Genomic DNA, 22,828 nt, shown 5'->3' with positions numbered 1-22,828 from the left:
GCTAGCTTGTGAATAAAGTCATATCTTAACCTACGAGTCTACCACAATTTTTTTTAATAATAATAATAATTACACGAGTTTACCACAAATACATTATTATAATGTATAATATATTAATAATTATAATAATAATAATAATAATAATAATGTATTTGTGATAAACTCGTATGTTAAGATATGACTTTATTCACACGCTAGCAGCGTATAAAATAATTAAAATTACCCCCCTTATAAGGATGTACTCATTAATGCATGTGCTATTCTATTATTATTAGTAGTATTATAATAATACTACTAATAATAACAATAATGTTAGTGGTAGTAGTAGTATATATCCTTTTATATATATCCTTATATTTAACTTCTGCACTATTCTTAGATTCTCACTTTTACTTTTTGATTTTCTATTTATACATACTTGTATGAGCATTGTTGGAGGGAGCCTAAGATCTTCAAGATTTTCATTGCCAACGTCTGCTTCTCTATAACTGTTGTGCATATGACAATAAATAAAACAACTAGCTAACTATAACTACATCATATTTTATCACATTTTTATTTATGATGCATAATGATAGTCACAAACATGACAGACAAGATGGTATTGTAACATTTCTGGCCAATATTTTCAAAATAAATCTAACTGAAGAAATAAGAAAAGTATAAACATAAACTATTAGAAACTGAAAATCTAAATTATTAATATTATCAGTATTATATCACATTTCCTTTGTCATCAGGCAACAACAACAGGGGGAGTTAACGGTTGATTCAGGCGCATCATGGGTATTCACTGCCCCCCAGTGGTCAAAAAGAGGAACTGCAATGCCACATTCTGTCACGGCTTACCGCGTTTTTAGTAATATAACCCTCATTTAAGTCGATATTTTCAACTTATTATAGGTTATTATAACAATTTTCTGATCTGGAGATCAGTTTAATTTGTTAAAGCGGCATCTTCCGGTATCATTAGAAGACACCATAGTACTTCTGGTGAATTCTTTCAAAATAAATACATTTCTTTCCAAATCTAGTCTATGATATAAAATATAAGTCCTCTCCAAAACCATTGGAACAACGAGGCCAGTTTTTTAACAGATCTAGATGTAAATAAAAACCTGTAAATAGAAGCTGAAATGCTGATCTCTTGTCTCATATTCATCTTTTGATGTCAAACCCAAATGTTTTCAGTGTACAGTAAAAAATAAAGGAATTGGTCTCGCTGTTCCAATGGTTTTGGGAGGGGACTCAGTAGTTTCACTGTGATAGAAAACAGATACAAAAGTTGATGCCAAAGGACTCTTTTTAATCAAAACTTTCCCGTGTGAATGAACACTTGAAATTCCTCTCATACAAACAGATGCATCTTTCTTGAAAAACAGTTCAACAGCATACACAGACTAAATGCCAAAGAAAGGCACTTCACTAACTTGAATACAAGACACAAAAAGAGCTATACATAGTTTCAATATGTACTGTGTGTGTGTGTGTGTGGCTGTGAATCATCAAAGCGCTTTAGAGTTAGCTTTGTAAATTAACAAAATGCAAACACACAAAACACTGTTGGCAAAGAATTAGGAAACAATAAAGCTTCAGGTTTGCAAGCACAAAAGCATGTTAGGAGCTCAGTGAGAGGAAACAAGACAATAACCAACATATCCTAGCTTTGAATTGTTTACTGACAGCAGGATTCATTACAGTCCTATTGCTTGATCCTATTGACTTACAACAACAACAGTCTTGATGATATATGTACAGTGACTGTCTCAGCTGAGCTGCTTGTGTTGATCTGTCTGACACTCTCTGTTGAGCTCTGACCAAATCATGAGGTCCTAATCAACCTGACAGGAGAATTAGTCCACAAAATCCCCCCTACGATCTTGTGCTTGTCAGCCTCCGATATGCTCTGCTATCTGCCTACACAACAGACTCATCATGGAGCAGTTGGTTGCACATATTATTCTATTGATGCGTTTATTTTTTCTTTAGTTGTCCCACCTGCTCTTTCTACGCTTTGGTGGTTCAGGGACAGCAAAGCTATCATCTCCTCTGTCCCTTCCCTCTCCCCTGTCTCCCTCGTCCCTCTCACTCCTCCGATCATCCCTGCTCCTCCCCTCCCCCATCTCCCTGTCTCCTCCGTCCTTCTCACTCCTCCGATCGTCCCTGTTCCTTCCCTCGCCACTCTCCCTGTCTCCTCCGTCCCTCTCACTCCTCCGATCATCCCTGTTCCTCCCCTCCCCCATCTCCCTGTCTCCTCCGTCCTTCTCACTCCTCCGATCGTCCCTGTTCCTTCCCTCGCCACTCTCCCTGTCTCCTCCGTCCCTCTCACTCCTCCGATCATCCCTGTTCCTCCCCTCCCCCATCTCCCTGTCTCCTCCGTCCTTCTCACTCCTCCGATCGTCCCTGTTCCTTCCCTCGCCACTCTCCCTGTCTCCTCCGTCCCTCTCACTCCTCCGATCTTCTCTGCTCCTCCCCTCCCCACTCTCCCTGTCTCCCCCGTCCCTCTCACTCCTCCGATCTTCTCTGTCCCTCCTGCTTCCATCTCCATTACGACTATCGCTGTGGCGGCTGCTGCTGTAGCGGTCCCGGTCCCCGTGGCGGTCCCGGTCTCTATCCCCGTGGCGATCCCTTTCCCCATAGCGATCCTCTCCGCCGTGTCGATCGCTCCTGTCGCTGTGGCGGTAACTGTCGTGGCGCCCGCGGTCCTCCCCGTGTCTTTCTTGTGGGATGTCTCTCTGTGGGGGAGGTGCAGGCGGAGGGAAGTTGTGCTGTGTACTGGTTTGAATGGTGGGCGGCACAGAGCTCAGGGTGCCAGCACTGGTGAAGCCAGACATGGACATGGACAAAGTGGCGCTCTGGGACCGTTCTGAACCGTTGGCGGACTCGGTGGGCACAGAGCTCAGGCTGCCGGCGCTGGTCCAGCATGACGAGCTGTTAGACTTAGTGCTGAGCTTCGGAGGGCCGCTGGACGCAGCCACAAAGTGGCTTTTATACTGAGCCTAGAAGAGAAGGAGACATTGAGAAGAAGAGCTCAGCTGCAAATCCTTAATTTGAAATCATGGATTTCACTGCTTCACGACAAAATTACCAAAATATTTTTGCAGGGTGGTGATAGTATGCTTATTTATATACACTGTACATTTGACTAACACATTTCTTGGCCAGGTGCTGAGACTTCTGCTTTTGAAAAGTCACTCGCTGCCAGTGCTGTTTGAAAATTTTAAGAGCCTGTTCTATGAGTGACGGCAACTGATTTAGATGTCTTAAAGGAACAGTGTGTAGGATCTGGCGGTATTTAGCGTTGAGCTAGCGTGTTGGAGAGCTACGGTGGCCAATGCAAAAACATGAATGGCCCCCTCTAGAGCCAGTTGTTGTAAGAGTAGAGTGCTTAGAGTGTGTGTGTGTATGGGAGAAGTGAGTGGTGAAGCAAGAGAGAAAGAGCTTCTACCTGGAAGGCTTGTTTCATCGCAGACATGCGATCTCCCATCGCCCCACCGGCGGATTTGGAGTATCCTTCAAAGCTGCTAGTGGAAGACAACAAGCTGCCGCCGCTGCGTTCCTGCAAAAATAACAGAGTTACTCACATCTCTCTGAATTTTCTCCAAATATCGCCATAAATCTCCACAATCTAAAAGAAATATCTCATCCATCATAGAACATTTAATACTGTCAGAGGGTCGAAGTTTGCCCTAATGATACCCACATGACAGAAAAAGCTGATTTAGCGTGTAGTAATTAGTAACTCACAGAACTTTCCGCCCCCAGGCCCGGTCTCTCTCTGTAACCAAGACCACCTCCGCCAATATTCATCTTCTTTCCTTTACCACCCTTGAATCTGGATTTCCTGAACCAGGGATTCTGGGGAAAAAATGTGAACACCAGAAAGTTAAAAACTAAAATCCAACACATTTACTCTACAGCTTTTTTTTCTTTTTCATTCTTTGACTTATCCATCTCACCTGCATGGCAATATCCATCAGCTCTTTGGTAACGGATTGATTAGCTCCCTCTAGATTTCTCACCAGGTCACCAGCGAATGTCGTGTCTTTGTTGGTGAGGAGAGTGTAAGCCACACCCTTCTCTCCAGCACGACCAGTTCGACCAATCCTGTGTGTGTGCGTGTCGATGTCTCGTGCCACGTCGTAGTTCACCACCGTGCGGATGGATGGGATGTCCAGACCACGAGCTGGGGAGGAATGCAGACGGAAAAGCAGGAAAATATTGCAATATGTTAAGGTTATGGGAGGTAGAAAACTTCTCCCATCTCCATCACCACCTCCTCTCGTACTCACCAGCTACATCAGTGGCCACCAGAACAGGCAAATTCTTTTTCTTGAAGTCACTGATGACCCTGTTCCTCTCACTCTGGTCCATGTCTCCGTGCAGGAGGCCCAGGCTGTAACCCTCCTGGATCAGGTTAGTAGCCAGTTCCTCACAGTTTGCCTTCTTGGTGACGAAGATGAGGACCGAGCCGGAGGCTGTGAACTCGACCAGCCGCCGGGTCAGCCAGCCCCATTTTTCTGTCCCGTTGTGCAGCATCTCCACCAACTGGGTGACATCCTCATTGGCCTGGTCAGAGGAGTAAGGTCATTAAAACATGGGATCTGCATGTTAAAGCGTGCATTTTATTTTATTACATTTTAATGAAAGTGTAAATACAGTTCACCTAAAATCAAACAACTTTTGCTGCCACAATAGTTCTAAAATAAATAACCAGGACAGAATTATCTGTGCCTTTTAAACACTGACTAAAACTTTTTTAAGTCACACTTAAGTGTAAAACACAAGTTTTAAAATTTCCAATGATACTTTTACTCAGGAGTACTGTAACTGAATTTAATTTTAATTTTGTAGCCTTGAATTTGTGTTTTGGGACTTTGAGGCACACTGAAAAAGGAATAAATGATAAAATGTGTCTTCTTGTGTAGCTACAGCTCTAAAAAAGTAGTTTGCAGATAACGTGTGACGCTGCATACCTCTCCGATGTCTCCCTGCACCACACGAATAGGATCTACCAAGATGTCTCTGGCCAGCCTCTCTATTTTCTTTCGGAAAGTAGCACTAAACAGAAGGGCTGTGAAGGAAATAATATTAAGAATAATTAAAAAAAATATGCTATGAAGCCTTTGTCAAACAATGTCTTGATACTTAAGGAACCCAACTTACTCTGTCTGTCTGGGCGGACATGGCTAGCAACAGATCTAACCTGATATTCTGAAATGGAAAAGAGAAATAAGCTGCAGTGCACAAAACAGGTTTAAAACATCTTTGATAAAACACTGATAACGCCAACCTACCAAAGCCCATATCAAACATGCGATCTGCCTCATCAAACACCAGGTATGACACTCTCTGCAGGGAGGTGGACTTCTTCTTAACGTGGTCAATCAGACGACCCTGTGGAACCACACACAAACAGTAAATCTCTCTTTTGTTGCAGCAGTGTGAGTTTGAACTTTCTTCTTCTAGTTGGTCATCTCTTCTTACCGGAGTGCACACCACGATCTCTGCTCCTTCCTGCAGAGCTTTGGCCTGCTCCCACATGCTGCCTCCTCCATAAACCGCCACAGAACGCAAAGAGTAGGCTTTCCCAAAACGCTTACATTCTGCATGGATCTGACAAAGTGACACATATTAGTGAAGTAACTCCTTTTTGTTGTTTTAGTTAATACTACAGTAAATATCCTCTATCCATTCACAAACAGTCCCTTCCCATTTCTCACCTGCTGACAAAGCTCTCTGGTGGGACACACAATGATGGCGATGGGCCCTTCTCCTGCCTCCAGCTCCTTTTGGTCCATGATGTGAACCAGCATGGGCCAGATAAAAGCTGCAGTTTTGCCACTGCCAGTTTTCGCAATACCAATCATGTCACGTCCAGACAGAGCTATGGGCACACCCTAAAACCCAGATTGAGAACAAAAACAACAAAGATTCTTGTTGATATATATATATATATATATATATATATATATATATATTAAACAATGTTGGGATAAACTTGCACTATACCTGGCACTGAATCGGTGTGGGCTGAGTGTACTCAGACTTGCGGATTTGGTGCATTAGCTGCTCATCAAAGGTGAAGTGGGCAAAGCTAGTACAAGGTTTTGGAGGGGCAGCACCAGATACCTGAGAAAGACAAGAAAAAGAAGCAGAAATCCAAACACATTCAGAACAATTATGATGATGACAACAACATGATGAAGGACCATGTATCCAAAGATTGTTTTTTTACATAGCCACCACTGCAAGAAATACTGCTAAAAATTGGTTTGGGGCCAAAACAAATATGACATGTGTATCATTTCAGCTATATAACATTTATATACTTGTGTACATGTATCCTGGACTTACCCTTAAGTTCAATTTGTGCCTTAACTCCAACACTTGAGTTCCATTCAGGCAGCTGAGCTCTTCATGCTCATTGTAGAAGTTTTTCTCAAATGGCGGGTAATCAATCTATTGGCAAAAAGACAAAAGAATCACAACAAAATCACTCATATGACACACGTTAAAAACATAAAATGTTGATACATAGTGCTCAATCAGTAGTGTCAACTGTACCTCAGAGTGGTCAATGGGAGGAAGCGGCAAGATGATTTTCTTGGTGGTAGGGGCGATTGGGTTCCCGTCACTGTCATAGTCCATGTTTTCATCCTCTTCCTCTAGGGTCAGCCCGGCTGTGGGATTCTCTGCCATGTAGCGGAAGTAGGCTTCCTGCAGAGAGCACAGCGTTTCATGTGAAAAACCGAGCCGGTGTGCTGCTTACCACAGCATCCAGGTACCAGTAACTGAAAAATACCCGAGGAGATATTCAGCTCAACAGAAGCACAAATTAACTATTCAATTATTTGGTGACTTGCTGGCATAAATCAAAAATTAAACATGCTTTTTCACACTTTCTAACCAACAAGAATATTATACAGAAGAAAAACAACTCCATCATAATAATCCTAAATGCAACCTGCATGGTCAGACAGAGGGGAAGGCAGGGGGCTTTATAACATTAGAGTGGGTAGATTTAGGGGATGTTCGGTCTCTGATCAACGATGTAGTGGATGAAGAACTTTGGAGGGCTCACTCACTTGTTCATCTTCCTCTTCAATGTCATCACGAATACCCCTGAAATGACAAGCGGAGAAAAAAAAAAACTTCCCTGCGGCTCGTTCATACACCCAAGACAGCCCACATCCCATTGTGACTAAGGTGTGTGCTTACCTGATGATATCTATTATCAAGCCAGCAAAAACATTGCTGGATGTGACATGCTTTGTGCCAGTAATCTATACAGTAATTTCTGCATAAAGCTAAATTGCTATTGGTAGTTTAGACAGTGAAAAGTGCAGGAGTTACATACAAATTAACAGTATTATTATCTCAAATTAGGGGGCTTATACTTTCGCTCACAAAATATTAATTCATGTGGGCGATCCTTTTTTTTCTCTCCTTCTGGTCAAATTTCAATTCAAGCACCTACATAAGGACATCAGAAGTGACTAAAAATCAAAGCACATTTGAGTCTTACTTGGCTGACTTTTTCTCTTTTTCCTTTTCCTCTAGTTTCCTCATGTCTTTAGCTGCTTGGTTCTGGAGAAGAAGAAAAAAAACAAGATTTGCTAGAGAATACAGCAGATTAAGCATTTGGAAGCATATGTCAAGAACTGTAATTCTCTTCTCACCTCAACCTCTGCCATGAAGGCATCCAGTGGGTCATCTTCACTGTCTGACCCACCACCAGACTGCATCTGCTGCCTTGTGGGCGAGTTCTCAGCTGGGATGTACGGCAGATCCACATTGCTGCTGGACTCCTCTTCATCATCTTCAAAATACCTTGTTGACAAATGACAAAGATGTATATTTTAATTATTCAATACCACAAATCACATTATATACTGATAAGGGGTTGAATTGAACATTTGTATAAGGGTACATGTGTATGGGAGAGATGTCATACTCACGCATTTTCCTCATCAAAATTAGCTCTTTTTGTCCCTATTTTGTAGAACGACGGGAGCTGCTGGCCCTTCCCATATCCACTTGATCCTGGGGGTCCAAATGATGTGTGCGATTTCTGAGGAAGGCTAGGTTCCTCTTTTTTCCCTGCGAGGGAAAATCCTCCAAATCCAAACCCTCGCTTCACACCTGGACCACCTTTGTTCCAGTTCATGTTTGTGCTGGAAAAACAAACAAACAAGCCTTTTTAAGATACCTCTGTTATTGCACCAAATCTTGTTTGGAAAATGTGGCATTGATTGGTCTGCCTTGGTTCTTTATTGAAGATAAACCCAATAGAATGTGACTCAGCGGTGAATCATGGAAACCTCTCTACAGCTAGTCTCCCACAGCTAGACGTATCTCAAAATAGCAGGTGTATTTTGGTGGACGATGACAGTTTCACTATAAACAAGAGCGATTATTTGTCATAAGGCCAAGTAGTAAATGAGTAGCACTGACTGACATTCACTTTGCTGTTTTGCTTTTATTTAGTTGCTTTTCAAAATCAGCAGAATAACCTGTTGCATACTTTTATTGAAGGGGACTTCCTCTTGTACTTCCTCCATCGAAGCAACATGTAAGACCAGCAATAACTATTGCTGCAATTGTTTGTTATCACTATTATGTAGTCATATTATTTCTGTATATTAATCTTGTCTCAAGGTGGAGGTTTCAGATAAGCCCAGTGGGGTTTTTTGCTTCTTCCTGCACTTTACATTATTCATTTATTTTTTTGTTATGTTGTATAGTCTTAAATTGTGCAAAACAAATAAACAAATAAACTAAACAACATGATGTTTGCATAGCTAAACATCACTAACCTATGTAGCTGTGCAGGTTAAACATAAGCCGAATGTTGCAATATATAAGCTACCATCAAATCATCAATACATTTTCATTCATATCCATGGTGGTACGCCAAAAAAGCAGATTAATACAAAAAAAATTCTTGCTTGCCTTTTCTCTCTTCTGTCCATGTCTGTTACTAACACTCTGTGTCTGTCAGCGTTGGGTACCTGAGAAACTGAGTGTGGAGAGCCTGTGGGATTTGGAGTTATTTGGAGGTGAGGTCCAACGCATACCAAGATACAACAAAATGAACAAAACAAACAAAACATTCCCAAACCACTGCTTACACATTAGACCCTGTATGACTATAAACAGAAAACAACTTTCTGCTGTAGTTGAAGCTTTGCTCTAAGTGTCAGTCATCCTTTATCTGTCTTCAGCGTTACTGCCTCATTCTTTCTGTTTGCTACAATAATTTATCAGAGGATGGCACAAACAAAATCACTCTTTAATAAATGTCTCATGTGGGCTTGTCACATAAAAAGTCTCTGCCATTATATTTAATGCTTCTTGTGAATATGTTTATCCTTCGTGTGAAAAGGTTGCGTACTTGTTTTTGATGGTCTTGGTCTGGGGACCCCACGAAACCCCCTCAGGACCCCCAGGGGGTCCCCAGACCCCACTTTGAAAACCACTGCCCTAGATCACATATGGTTTTGATAAGAAATATAGAAGTGAACATAGTTTGTGAGTTGCAAATTCAATATGAAGCACTTTCCAGGCGTCTTTAAGCTTAAATATATCATGTTTGTGGTTGTTTATTATTGGTTTGTTAATCTTCTTATCTTATCTTAAATGCCATATTTCTCCTCATTAATAATCTGTCTAATTTGTGGTACATTATTGAAGCTTTTGCATATTATGGAAAGGTTCTGGGGTGCTTTATTTCTTTGCAAGCTTTGCCTCATTTTCATTTTCTTGCTGGCAGATCATTGCTTAATGATGCATGTTTGTTCACGTGTATCATTTCTGTTTTGGCTGTGCTGTATTCACATTGACTTACATCATATCTGGGCAGATAGTTAGATTGTTTTTCATTTGCTTTGGTAAGAAAAAGCAAATGACACTACGTAGCTGTGCAGGTTAAACATAAGCCGAATGTTGCAATATATAAGCTACTATCAAATCATAAGACATTTTACATTCATATCTATGTAGGTACCCCAAAAAGCAGAATAACACATAAATCAGGGACATTTCACGAGACCGCGTTGACAGAAAGCTAACTAGCTATTTGCTAATAACACGACGGTACAAAAGCAATTAGGATTCAGCTGCTGGCTCAGGGCGGTTACATATACATTACAGTATCAAGTAACAACATAACATTGGCCACTATCTAGCTAACGATAACAAACATACCGTTTCGCGTTAGCTCAAGGCCGCAGAGTGAGGCCGATAATGGGGGTGTGCGCTGCTAAAGGTCGACACACCGTGAATATGTTGTAGTTAGACCACATTTCACAACCCCCGCTCAGTATACGAGAACATTATTCAGTGACTGAATGCATGAATAACTTTGTAACAATGGCTAACATGTGCGTATTTACCTGTTTATCTGATGCCAGTAGAAAGCGCCAGTGTTTCCAGTAGAACCAAGTGGTGCCCCACGTCATCTGTGCGCGCGGAGTTCCTGACTTCGATAGTGCGCGACGACGACGCAGTGAACTAGTGATGGGAATTACGGCTCTTTTTAGTGAGCCAGACCATTTGGCTTAGCTCACCAAGAAGAGCCGGCTCTTTCGGTTTCCCAAACGGCTCTTCGTTTTACCACTTCTGCCTTTTTATAATTCAGCCAAATTTAGCTTTAGCTGTTTTGACCTGTGATTAATATGTGTGCAGATTTATCACTTAAATTATTCAATATAGTTATACTAAACCTTATAATTTACAGAATACCATAATTTTGACTGTCACTCATCTTATCTGCTATTCGTGCAATGCACCGCACCGCAGCTCACCGCAGCGCAACGCAACGCAACCGCAACCGCAACCGCAACCGCAACCGCAACGCAACGCAACCGCACCACACAGCATCGCAAACCACAGCACCCCAACCCACCATAACGCATCGCAACCCACTGTAGCGCAACGCACCGCAACCACACCGCAGCCACAACGCACCACACCGCAACCCACCGCACCGCAATGCACAACAACGCAAACCACCGCAAACCACCGCAAACCACCGCACCTCAACCCACCGCACCCCATCGCAACCCATCTCACCTCACCGCAACGTATCGCAACCCACCACATCGCAAGCCAGCGCACCGCAACCCAGCGCACCGCAACCCGCCGCATCGCAACGCAGCGCACCGCAATCGTTCACTTAAAAGAGCCGGCTCTTTGAACCGGCTCGTTCGCGACCAACACATCACTAGCAGGAGAAGCTGCCAAAAACAGCCCGCTGGAGCTGCAGAGTAGAGGATGGCTCGCTGAATAAGTTATCCTAAAATCATATTTCCTTCAGCCAGGCATTGCTTGTTCTAAACAACCGTAAAGGTAAGTTATTAATACATTAAAATAATACCATTTCTTGTTGCTAAAATAAGGTAACGTTTAGATAACGGTGATTTATTATTGCTAGCTTGCTGCCCTCCATTAGCAAGAACTGAGCTCTGCTTTGACTAATCTGCTCCACATCAGTGAGTTGTTTCTGCTCGGTCTGTCCAGATTACTTCGTTTACTATCGTTGGAAGTCAGCATCTATGTATTTGCATTATAACTACATATTTTAAACCGTGAATGTTGATTGGTTTCAGCCTCTGCACGAATAAAGATATCATCACTCAAAGCCGGCACTAAACTACTGAGAGATCATCTGTCTGCTGGACTGTACTTTGATATTACAAGGTTTAATAATCACTTTAATAAGTAATAACTTATATGCATAACATGCATTTGAGGGAATCAGGACACAACCTGAGGCACCACAGGCCAGAGAGCATCTCCACTCACAGAGCAGGTTCTTCCCAGCTACAATAAGACTGTTTATTAATCTAGATTATTATTATTCTTCCCATCTACAATAAGACTGTCTATTAATCTAGATTATTATTATTATTAATAATATTAATATTATTATTAATATTATTATTATTATTATTCCCAGCTACAATAAGACTGTCTATTAATCTAGATTATTATTATTATTCCCAGCTACAATAATACTGTTTATTAAATTAAGATTATTATTATTATTAATATTAATATTAATATTATTATTATTATTCCCAGCTACAATAATACTGTTTATTAATCTAGATTATTATTATTCTTCCCAGCTACAATAAAACTGTTTATTAATCTAGATTATTATTCTCCTTATTATTATTATTATTATTCCCAGCTACAATAATACTGTTTATTAATCTAGATTATTATTATTATTATTCCCAGCTACAATAAAACTGTTTATTAATCTAGATTATTATTATTATTATTATTATTCCCAGCTACAATAAGACTGGTGGCAAAGGACATTAAAGAGGGACACAAATACCCCACACCTCACCTCCATACCATTATTGACACACAATACACCTGAACTGAATGGACTGAAATGCTGTGCAATATGCTGCCTTCCACTGTGTAATTGTCTGAAATATATTAATTATTTATTTTTTAAAATATTTTTATGAGAGCTACAAGTTTTTTTTAACATGGTCATGGAGCATATATATATATACTGTTTATTTGTATTCTATGGGTATCGTTCCTATGCAGAGGGTAGTTTACTTTATTTATTGACTACACTGAGGGCGTTTTATATTTTAATAATGTATTTATTTATTGTGTTGAGTTGAATGTGTTACTTATTTTGTACTGTAATTACCTTGTGCCTTTTCTACATTTTTTATTTTCTCAAAGCTGACTCGGTGTAAACTGCTCAGAATTCCAATGTACTTAGTTATAGGTGCAAATGGCAAATAAAACTCTTGAATCTTGACAAGACAAATTAAAATGTTTGCTTATGAGCCAAAACACCAAGTCATTTCACTGAGTATCACTTAAACTTTCAAAAATGATTTATGTTCTACAGATGTGTGCTATTTTTCACCATAGTATATTTATTCTATGATCTCATCCTAAACCATAGTAATGATAATGACAGATGATTCAACTAAAAGGGCAATCCTCATCTGATTCAGTGGTACCATTTATTTCTTACAAATAGAGTACATTTAGTTAAAGAAGGAAGGGAAGAAGGTATACCTTATTACTACCTCTCACTCTGTTATTATCTGTTATATATTCACACACAGTCTCTGTTCAGCTTAAATCTAGACTGGCTAAACTGTGTTGCTCGAAAACTGTCGGTCAAACGCTTGTCAAGTTTTCAAGCTGTGTATACTAAAAAATCCTCTCCCTTTATTCAAAGTATATCTGCTTTTGCAAATAAACAGAAGATTTATAGTACCACAGGCTCGATTAAACAGACTGCAGGACTCTTTTGTTGTTGTTATATCACAAATTAGGTTCTACAGTAAGTGGGCCTCAGTGTGCCTCTGTAGACTAAGCATTGAATGTGGAAGTGAGTGATTATATTGATTACACTGCAGCTACTTATGTAATATATGCTTGTAGTATTTGTATTGTTTGGTTTAATGTTGTGTTTTGTTATGTATGTATGTGAAACAGTGTACGCCTTGGGATGCATATACTGTAAATATTCTAACAATGAAGTGAAATCACATCAAATCAAATGCAAATGATGAGCATGATAGATCAACCAAACAGTTTTCTCACTTGTCTTCACAGGTATTCCCTGGACGGGTTTTCAGCATTTCATATGTAACACACTCAAGAGGATCCATGTCTTTTCTTGTAAGTGTTTTCCAACTACCTCCTATTTTAATATTTGACGAGGATTAAATCTACAGTACTTGCATATTTTTCATCGATATTTCCGTTGAAGCTTATTCCCTATAAGGGAAAATCGCCTCAGACTATGATCACATCTATTCTTTCAGCTTTCTTTGCGGACAGTAGACACTATTGTTATCATGACAAGACAGTAACATACAGTTATCTTTATAAAGTTCTCATAGAGACCAGTTTTCCTATTCACGCAACACTGCTTACAGACAAGAAAGGAAATTTCTAGACTTTTTTTTTTTAATTGAGCTTTCTATAACTTCCTCTTTCACACAAGATACAGAAAACGTTTACAGCTGCAAATTAGGAAGTCAGCATAAATCATATGTATTCAACAGCTTTGAATGTGTTCATGTTTCTGTTGAATGTTTCCTTATTCTTGCTTGCCTTTTCTCTCTTCTCTCCATGTCTGTTACTAACCCTCTGTGTCTGTCAGCGTTGGGTATCTGAGAAACTGAGTGTGGAGAGCCTGCGGGATTTGGAGTTGTTTGGAGGTGAGGTCCAAGGCATACCGAGATACAACAAAATGAACAAAACAAACAAAACATTCCCAAACCACTGCTTACACATTAGACCCTGTATGAACACAAACAGAAAACAACTTTCTGCTGTAGTTGAAGCTTTGCTCTAAGTGTCAGTCATCCTTAATCTGTCTTCAGCGTTACTGCCTCATTCTTTCTGTTTGCTACAATAATTTATCAGAGGATGGCACAAACAAAATCACTCTTTAATAAATGTCTCATGTGGGCTTGTCACATAAAAAGTCTGTGCCATTATATTTAATGCTTCTTGTGAATATGTTTATCCTTCGTGTGAAAAGGTTGAGTACTTGTTTTTGATGGTCTTGGTCTGGGGACCCCCTGAAATCCTCTCAAGGACCCCCGGGGGGTCCCCAGACCCCACTTTGAAAACTGCTGCCCTAGATCACATATGGTTTTGATAAGAAATATAGAAGTGAAAGGGTCATTTTCAGGACTGTAGTTTGTGAGTTGCAAATTCAATATGAAGCCTTAAGCTTAAAGATATCATGTTTGTGGTTGTTTATTATTGGTTTGTTAATCTTCTTATCTTATCTTAAATGCCATATTTCTCCTCATTAATAATCTGTCTAATTTGTGGTACATTAGTGAAGCTTTTGTGTATTATGGAAAGGTTCTGGGGTGCTTTATTTCTTTACAAGCTTTCCCTCATTTTCATTTTCTTGCTGGCAGATCATTGCTTAATGTTGCATGATTGATCATTTCTTTTTTGGCCGTGCTGTATTCCCATTGACTTACATAATATCTGGGAAGAGCCTGCAGGGTTTAGCTAGATTGTTTTTCATTTGTATCATTTGCTTTGGTAAGAAAATACTTGATTAAGTCTCTGATATAAGCGCTTTACTGGGGTGAGAATTATTTTTTCAGTTAAATCATATTCCCACAAAGTTCTCATGAAAACCGTCTGTATTAATAATGATGCGTCACTTTGCTGGTCTCCTGAAAGACAAAGCTGCTGGTTCAGACTAATCCTTTTAGTGACAGGGAAACCAGCGACGGTCGTCTATCAAACTCTGCAGCCTGCTGCAAACTCCCGCTGCCAGATGCTGCACTTCCCAGTTCAAGAGCTGCTCTAAACACAGAACCTTCTCTTGTTTTGTGTTTGTACATGTCTTTATGTCATTGATGTGGTTTTTCTACCCCAGAGCAAGCTCAGGGATTCTCTCACAGGAAAGTAAGTGTGGTACTACTGTCATCATCATCCCCCATTTGCCCTTTGTGTGTATGTGCGTGCATGCAAGTGTATGTGCGCACACAGATTTATATGTAGAAGAATTCACAACCCCCCACTGAAGCTTTGCACATTTATGTATGCATGAGTGTGGAGTTCATGACACACGCTGTACATGCTCATAGCTCAGAAGGTCACCTCACTCACCACTGCTTCTGTTGGGGAATAGAAAGAGAATAAATAATCTAAATAGTCCTGTCTGTGCTCTGTGCTCCAGGTAACTGCACTGTTCTGGATTTTGGTGTCTTTTTGTCACCTCACTAAGAGTCTAATTTTGTGTTTTGTGAGTGTTTTGACACGGCCTGTCCGTGCTGACGGCCTGTAGTTGAGTTGATGGTGAACTGATGGTGCCACACTTTTGATGTCAGCCGCTGTGTGTCTTTGCGGGCTGCAGATGGATGGAGTTCCATGTGTTCAGCTTTAGCAATGCATGGCGACCCCTTCTGGATCTGATCACGATGGCAGTTTGTACAGCAACCCACGTGATTTAGATCAACGTTTACAGATGTTCCCTTAGCTGGCGGCTGCCACGGCATGTTTGGCTTCGCCGTCTGTGTAAAGTTTATGTGTGGCAAAAAGTCCTCGTTTGGCTTCACGTCCAGAGAACTACTCTTGGTTTTATCTTGCGAGGTGGTGTGCGTGTCTCCGATCTTGATCTTGAAGCCACTTCCGGCCACGTAGGACACAATTAAGCTTAAAGGAGGTGCACTATTCTAATTTTGAATGTGCATCTTCATTCTGGTCACCATGGAAACGGTCCAAATATTCATACAGCTTGCCATCATTTGCCTCCACAGCTTGCTACTGCAATCTGTCCATTTCCATCATTTGAAAGGCGATAAATTGATGGAATTCAGGAGTCCTCACTGCCGAGAATATTAACACGTATCTACATGTGTTTGCGATGCACATGTCTAAAACATTTTCTACACTTTGTGATTCTGTTTTTGCTATTCTGTTTATGATATTGTTATAGAAGCAGTAGTTCATCTGCTATTATTGTTTACAAATACTGATAAATCGAGTCTTTCGCCATAAAAACAACACACACAGTTTTATATTGAGTGCATCTCTTGTTTTGGAATATGTTGTAATTTTGAGACCTACAGTAGACACTTGTATTCACTAAATATTTTGCCGGTGGTTTGAGTGCCAGTATACTGTATGTTACTAATGTCTTCCAATTCCTGTTTTTTTTTTTTTTTTCTCTTTGGCTTGTGCCAGGGGTCACACTAACACACGTTGATAACACACCTGAGCCTGTCGTCTGGTGTCACACATACACTATCGTTCAAAAGTTTGGAATCAGCTGTTATGTTGATGTTTTTATTCTTTCCTTCAATAATGGCTATATTAACAGAGATAAAAACAGTGTTATTCAGACACCAAATATATTATTTACATTTGAAATAGTGTTGGCACCAAAAGAAGAGGAATTGAATAATTAAAACTTCCGTTTAGTCGATGTCCCCACAGTGTTGCATGACAGGGAAGAATACTGTTGTAACTTTGATTTTTAATTTGTTTTTCAATCCAGAAAAACGTAAATGACCCTCGGATTATTATTGAACCACAACGGTCCAATTGGGCTCTAAATATTTTTTCTATGGGTCCTCTGCAGTCTACTCAGTGGTTACACTGAAGAGGTTTAAACTGTGATTTCTCAGTCCATAGTATGTTCAGCTGATATTCCAATAGTGCTGCGAATCCTACTAGATTAACCTTCTATTTCTATTGTGAAGTTTGAAGAAGAGCTTTGCTAAAACACCACATTGACTGTTAATTACAGCTCTTTATAGGCTGCATTATTGTGCAGCTGACACTGAAACAGGAACCTGTTTCTATTTAAATCTTCACACATTTTGATGCTCAGCTTCCAGTTTCTTTGGCCAATGACTGGTGACTTCTTATTGAACTGTTGTTCAGAGGGATCTTTGTCTCTTTCTGCCCTTTCTCAGTCTGGTTGAAACGTTGCACGACCTAAAAGCATCAAAGACCATTCAAACATACAGAGTAGTCCTCTTAGGTGATTCTAAACTTTTCAACGGTAGTGTATGACCAACCCCGGTAGTCACTCACAAGCCCTTTAACACAATCCTGCACTGTAGCAGCAAGTGAAGTCAAGTGTCACCGGCCGTCTTCAGTTGCTCTGTTTCCTCCCCTTTATACCTCCAGGCCCATGAGGAGAGCCAGGAGAGTCTGACCTCCCTCCCACGTCGGGACACCATGGGCAGCTTCCTCCCTGACAGCAGCTCCTACGAGCTCCTCACCGTTATCGGTATGTAAAGGCAAAGACACACCTGGATGACATTTGAATATTTTTTCTCTAAAAAACGCATAGGTTTGATTATTCGAATATCTATTTTGGGGCATTATGTCAATGACACGGTGTCCTAAGTGTTATCTATACGACATCGCCTCATTTCAATACAAAAACCTAAATAAGGAGGCAGCTGGCTGTAGGGAGATCACCTGAAAGTTTCCCACTTGCTGTTGGCTATAATATAAGTCATTTCCAGTAAATATCACAATGTTAAACATGTTTTTTCTGTTTTAAAATGTGCAAATGCCGGAAGATAGCAAGTACTACTCACCCATCTTTTAAGTGGTTACGTCTGTGTCTGATGTTGAGGGCACAGCTGGTGGGTACGTGGTTCGTTTACATGACGCTCGCTTGCTGTTAGGACACGGTGTCACTCTCTCTCTGTGGCTGAGTTCTCTCCATCATTACGGTTGAATTATTCATCGTTCCGTTTGAACTAACGTTACATTTCATTTTCAATCAATGAAAGTGACTTTGTGTGACTCCCATCATGTGCTGCATTCAGTGCGAGCGAGGCAGACTGCCACGGTAGCGCTGCTTTCTTTTTTCACAATCTAATATTAATTTTCATAATCAAATCAAATTTAGATTATTAGTTGACAGCCTTTGCGTGTATTTATTTTTAGACCCACAGTATCATTAATATTTTTTATTAGCGGTAAGCCATTAGAAGGTGTATTGGTCTCTTGTGACATATTGTTTTTTATCAAATGAATCCTCTGCATCACTATATTAAAAAATTAAGAACTCAATGTATCCAAAACATGTTGAATTTTTAGTCAATGTTCTCCAAATGGTAAAAATGTTATAATAGCTAAACAACACTATTGCTAAACTGTATTTGTTTGGTATCTTTATACCATAAATACTCAAAAACCAAAGACTGGAGGATACTTGTGTAACAATGACATGAATCGTTTTTTTAAAATGAGTCTGTGTTTTAGGCCGGGGCTTGGACGACTTGATGACAGTGAACCTGGCTCGATACAGACCCACCGGGGAGCACGTAGCCATCCGACGGATCGACTTGGAGCCGTGCACTAATGACATGGTTACCTACCTGCAGGTCTGCACTCGATCCCATCACTCTGCAGTGACTTAGCTCCCCCGTAGTCTTTTATCTCACTTGTGTCTGTGTTCTCATTAACTTTCCTGTCTCAGCCTCTTATGCGTAATTAGATTCAGAATCATCTTTTCCTCTTTGCCTGTCGCCTTGACATAATAAGATGTAATCTCCTTTTCTCTGCCTCCTAGGGTGAACTACATGTGTCAAAGTTGTTTCACCACCACAGTATTGTGCCCTACAAGAGCGTCTTTATAGCTGAGAATGAGCTGTGGGTCATCACCCCCTTCATGGCTTATGGTAAGAAATACAATTTAACTGTCAATGTATTTTATAATACATAATAATAATTATGATTTGAGAAGTAGCTTGCACTAATAGAGGACAGCTTTCTCATCACGGTTGCCTGTGTTTGATGGCCTTTCAGGGTCGGCGAGAGATCTGATCTGCACACATTTCGCTGACGGTATGGCTGAGCTGACCATCGCATACATTTTGCTGGGCATGCTCAGAGCTCTTGAGTACATCCACCACATGGGATATGTGCACCGGTGAGATGCATTTCCACATTGGGTTTGAGTTTTTATGTCTTTTTGAATCAAAATTAAACTAAATATTTGGTAACCGTTCAATAAATATTAAGTGCTTCTCTTAGAATTGTGTAGCACAGTATATGCGCCATCACGGGATGCTAAAACACTCCACTGAAAGACAAACTAATGATTTGTATTAGGTTTAGTGGAGAGTGGAGGAGGTCTGTTGCATAATATCCTACCAGGTGATACTGGAAAAGTGTCTCTGGTCAATTTTGACCTAAAACAATAAAAGTAACAAACATATTCAAACAATTACCAGGAATCTAAATAAAAACGCATCAACCATTGTAGTCTTACTTGGTCACTGACAGGACTAACTGGTTTGGGAAGGAGTCAGGAGTTATGCCACAATTGGAGACAAGCTAGTATCTCTGTTTTACACAATATGCTGCTCAGTATTTCTTTTTTTGTGCTGGTTTCTTGACCTAAACTTACATCGGGTTTCAATAAATTGACCATATTGATAAATCGACAAACCACTCTGCTTGTAAATACAGCTCAATGTTACATTCGGTGTCTTTGGTTATGTGTAGGAGTGTGAAGGCCAGCCACGTGTTGATCTCAGCCGACGGACAGGTGTGCATGTCAGGTCTACGGAGCATCTTCAGTCTCATCCGTCACGGCCAGAGGGCCAAAGTTGTCCACGACTTCCCCCAGTACAGCGTCAAGGTGCTGCCCTGGCTCAGCCCTGAGGTGCTGCAGCAGGTACAGTACTGCATTCCTTCGCAATCAAGCGTTAACATAATACTGTGATAATGCTGTCTCTGCCTTTGGTCCACAAGTTTTGGAAATGCTGTTCTGCAGCTGAAGTTCAAACTCTCTATGCTGCATTTAGCAGCAGAGTTAAATAGGAAGTAGACGTAAAATGAAGTGAATGTCATATGTGAATGTTTTTTTTCTCAGAACCTGGAGGGCTACGACTCGCGGTCAGACATCTACAGCCTCGGCATCACAGCCTGTGAACTGGCCAATGGACACGTACCCTTCAAAGACATGCCAGCTACACAGGTAAGAAGATACCTAGCAACTCCCTACCTCTTCTTCCACAGCACATTATCTGTTTGTAGCCAAAAATGTAGTGACTATATCTCAGGCCATATGACGTAAATTGATAGGTAAAGATCTTTAGCCCCTTCCACTCCTTGAGGGCGCCGGTGCCCTCAGCCGACTTTACTTTTTTCAGAGGCTGTAGCAGGCTCAGTTTTAGAGCTAGATTGAAGGTACTGGTATCATATAACTAGCCTAAGAAAACTAAGGAATCCATTGTTACCAACCATGTCATGGTAGCTTTTTGGGAAGATCACTAAATTTTGGCTTGGAAAAACTGGCATGGCAATTTTTCCAGGGGTCCCTTGACCTCTGTGGCATCTACATTTGACCTGCTATAAAGACCCCCTGTGCCCCCTAAAAAAGACAAAATGGGTCTATGAAAAAGAGGGGTGGAGTGGAAGAGGTTAAGCTGTTTTCCTGAAATCAAAAGGTAGGTGCACTAACACTCTCCATATCCACTTCACTTCCACAGATGCTGCTGGAGAAGCTAAACGGGACGGTGCCCTGTCTGCTGGACACCACCACTATCCCCCCAGAGGAGCTATCAATGAAACCGTCTCGCTCTGGGGCTGACTCCGGCATCTGCGAGGGTCCAGGAGCCGGCAGTGTTCGCCACTCCAACGGAGAGCCCTCGTCCTCATCAGGACACCCCTACAACCGGACGTTCTCCTCGCACTTCCACGCCTTTGTTGAGCTGTGTCTACAGCGAGACCCGGAAAAGAGGTTGACCTCTCTCTCTTCCTACATGCTTACATATTGTATAGGATATGTTCAAGACACTAATTCTTTCCCCTCTGTTTACATTTTCAGACCGTCGGCCACCACTCTCGTAGGCCATCCCTTCTTCAAACAGGTGTGTGTGGCATCTTTGTGGCGTTACAATACAGAGGCATTTGTTTTTGTACATTTACTTTATGGTGACATTGAAAAAGTAAAGATTGTTCACCAAATGTTATTTTTTTTCCCCTTCTCAGATCAAACGCCGGCCCTCAGAGGCGCTGCCTGAGCTGTTGCGGCCCGTGTCGCCAATCACCAGCTTCGAGAGCTCCCAGCGGCAGGACTCTCACTCCGGACTGGCTAGTCTGGAGTCGGGTCTCAGCCACCTGGATGTGGACGACTGGGACTTCTGACGGTGGAGGACGAGGTGGGGAGACGCTCTGATGGAAAACTCTCTGAGCATACTGGACAAGATTTGTTTTTGTAACGGTCCCCTTGTAAATAATTGAAATCTAAAACTAAGCGGAGTTGCTGTTCTCAGACAGAGGTTAAAAGCCAGCAGCCATCTTGCCTCTTTTTGATCTCTGATGCGCTTTTGTTCTCTACATATGAAGATTCTTGCACTGCACTGATGGCCTCTCTTTCTCTCTCTCTCTCTCGATTTCACCCCCAAACGTTTACAGATTTCACTCACACATTACAACCCCCCCCTGGAGCCAAAACACAACAGGACTCCTCTCAGAGGAGGATCTATGGATGTAGATGTAACCTAAAGATTCTCATTAAATGGATCAGTGGGAAGCTGCTACTAAATATTCAGAGGGGACACTCTACCTCCCTGAACATGGCCGCTTGATGTGGCCCATCTGCTCAGTGAGACGACCATAAGGGTGCACACCGGTCCTCACAGCTCACTCAGCCCTCTGGACACCGGATGAGTCAACTAAATGAACAGCATGTACGTGCATTTCTTAGCTCTCTGCTTGTGTTACAGTGTAAACCACTTCTCATGCTTTACACATCACTTTTGTTGCACAGGGTTAAGCATAGCATCTGTTTAGTTTTAACCTTCAGAGCATAGAAGTATGTATTTCCTTGAACTTACTCTGGGTGTGCTGTTACTTATGTCAGAACGTTACATTGGTGCTCGTTTTGTCTGCATGAACGTTTGAAAGTGAGGGCAAAGTGTTGCAAATGTCAAACTTGACTTTTAACAATAAACGTTGTTCACTTTAATGTTTTAATTCGATGTCACAAGATCACGCAAGAATCGCGGGATCACATATCACATGAAAATCCATCTCGTCTGGCTTCAAGTAATGAGTTTGTGTCCGGCAAGCCAGAGCACGGACCAATCAGCGTCCTGTCAGGAGGTACTGGCAGCTGCGCTTGGTTAACTTGTGTGAGACGACACGGAGAGGCGACTGTTCGTTCTAAACAACAATGGCGGCTTCTGAAGAGGTTAGCGTAGACGCTGCAATAGCATCAGTTATATCAGAACTGGAGAGTATTTCTTCATTGAAAGAAGCGCAAAGAACGGCACTGAAGGCTTTTCTCGATGGAAAGATGTTTTAGCTCTTC

At 41.2% G+C, this 22,828-nt stretch overlaps 2 protein-coding genes across 7 annotated transcripts; one reads left to right on the top strand and one right to left on the bottom strand.

Annotated features, from left to right (window-relative positions):
• Positions 1–1,836: 1,836 nt before the first annotated feature.
• Positions 1,837–10,530, bottom strand: ddx42 (DEAD (Asp-Glu-Ala-Asp) box helicase 42). Of its 3 annotated transcripts, XM_074656345.1 has the most exons (19): positions 10,398–10,530; positions 8,956–9,037; positions 7,962–8,177; positions 7,683–7,833; positions 7,529–7,590; positions 7,089–7,125; positions 6,568–6,720; positions 6,358–6,462; positions 6,013–6,132; positions 5,724–5,900; positions 5,488–5,616; positions 5,298–5,397; positions 5,167–5,214; positions 4,977–5,074; positions 4,293–4,569; positions 3,960–4,186; positions 3,748–3,858; positions 3,449–3,559; positions 1,837–2,999 (listed from the first exon to the last, which is right to left on the bottom strand). In XM_074656345.1, exons 2-19 carry the CDS (start codon positions 8,973–8,975, stop codon positions 1,986–1,988), a joined length of 3,156 nt encoding a protein of 1,051 aa, XP_074512446.1. In that variant the 5' UTR covers positions 8,976–9,037; positions 10,398–10,530; the 3' UTR covers positions 1,837–1,985. The 3 variants fall into 3 exon arrangements, with proteins under 3 accessions (XP_074512446.1, XP_074512447.1, XP_074512448.1); XM_074656346.1 differs by lacking the exon at positions 8,956–9,037 and having other exon boundaries at positions 10,398–10,496; XM_074656347.1 differs by lacking the exons at positions 7,089–7,125; positions 7,962–8,177; positions 8,956–9,037; positions 10,398–10,530 and having other exon boundaries at positions 7,683–7,751.
• A 668-nt stretch (positions 10,531–11,198) lies between these two features.
• Positions 11,199–22,483, top strand: strada (STE20 related adaptor alpha). 4 transcript variants are annotated; one of them, XM_074656339.1, is made up of 14 exons: positions 11,199–11,352; positions 13,612–13,677; positions 14,165–14,222; positions 15,413–15,441; positions 17,674–17,776; positions 18,766–18,887; positions 19,076–19,184; positions 19,312–19,435; positions 20,014–20,185; positions 20,384–20,488; positions 21,003–21,253; positions 21,341–21,383; positions 21,505–21,674; positions 21,931–22,483. In XM_074656339.1, exons 2-13 carry the CDS (start codon positions 13,666–13,668, stop codon positions 21,658–21,660), a joined length of 1,284 nt encoding a protein of 427 aa, XP_074512440.1. In that variant the 5' UTR covers positions 11,199–11,352; positions 13,612–13,665; the 3' UTR covers positions 21,661–21,674; positions 21,931–22,483. The 4 variants fall into 4 exon arrangements, with proteins under 4 accessions (XP_074512440.1, XP_074512438.1, XP_074512441.1 ...); XM_074656337.1 differs by having other exon boundaries at positions 21,505–22,483; XM_074656340.1 differs by lacking the exons at positions 14,165–14,222; positions 15,413–15,441 and having other exon boundaries at positions 11,200–11,352; positions 21,505–22,483.
• The last annotated feature ends 345 nt before the right edge of the window (positions 22,484–22,828 follow it).

The sequence above is a fragment of the Sebastes fasciatus genome, chromosome 13, assembly GCF_043250625.1.
Source record: "Sebastes fasciatus isolate fSebFas1 chromosome 13, fSebFas1.pri, whole genome shotgun sequence".
NCBI lineage: Eukaryota > Metazoa > Chordata > Actinopteri > Perciformes > Sebastidae > Sebastes > Sebastes fasciatus.
Note: the sequence above shows the minus strand (reverse complement) of the source record. Positions and strands in the feature narration are given on the sequence as shown.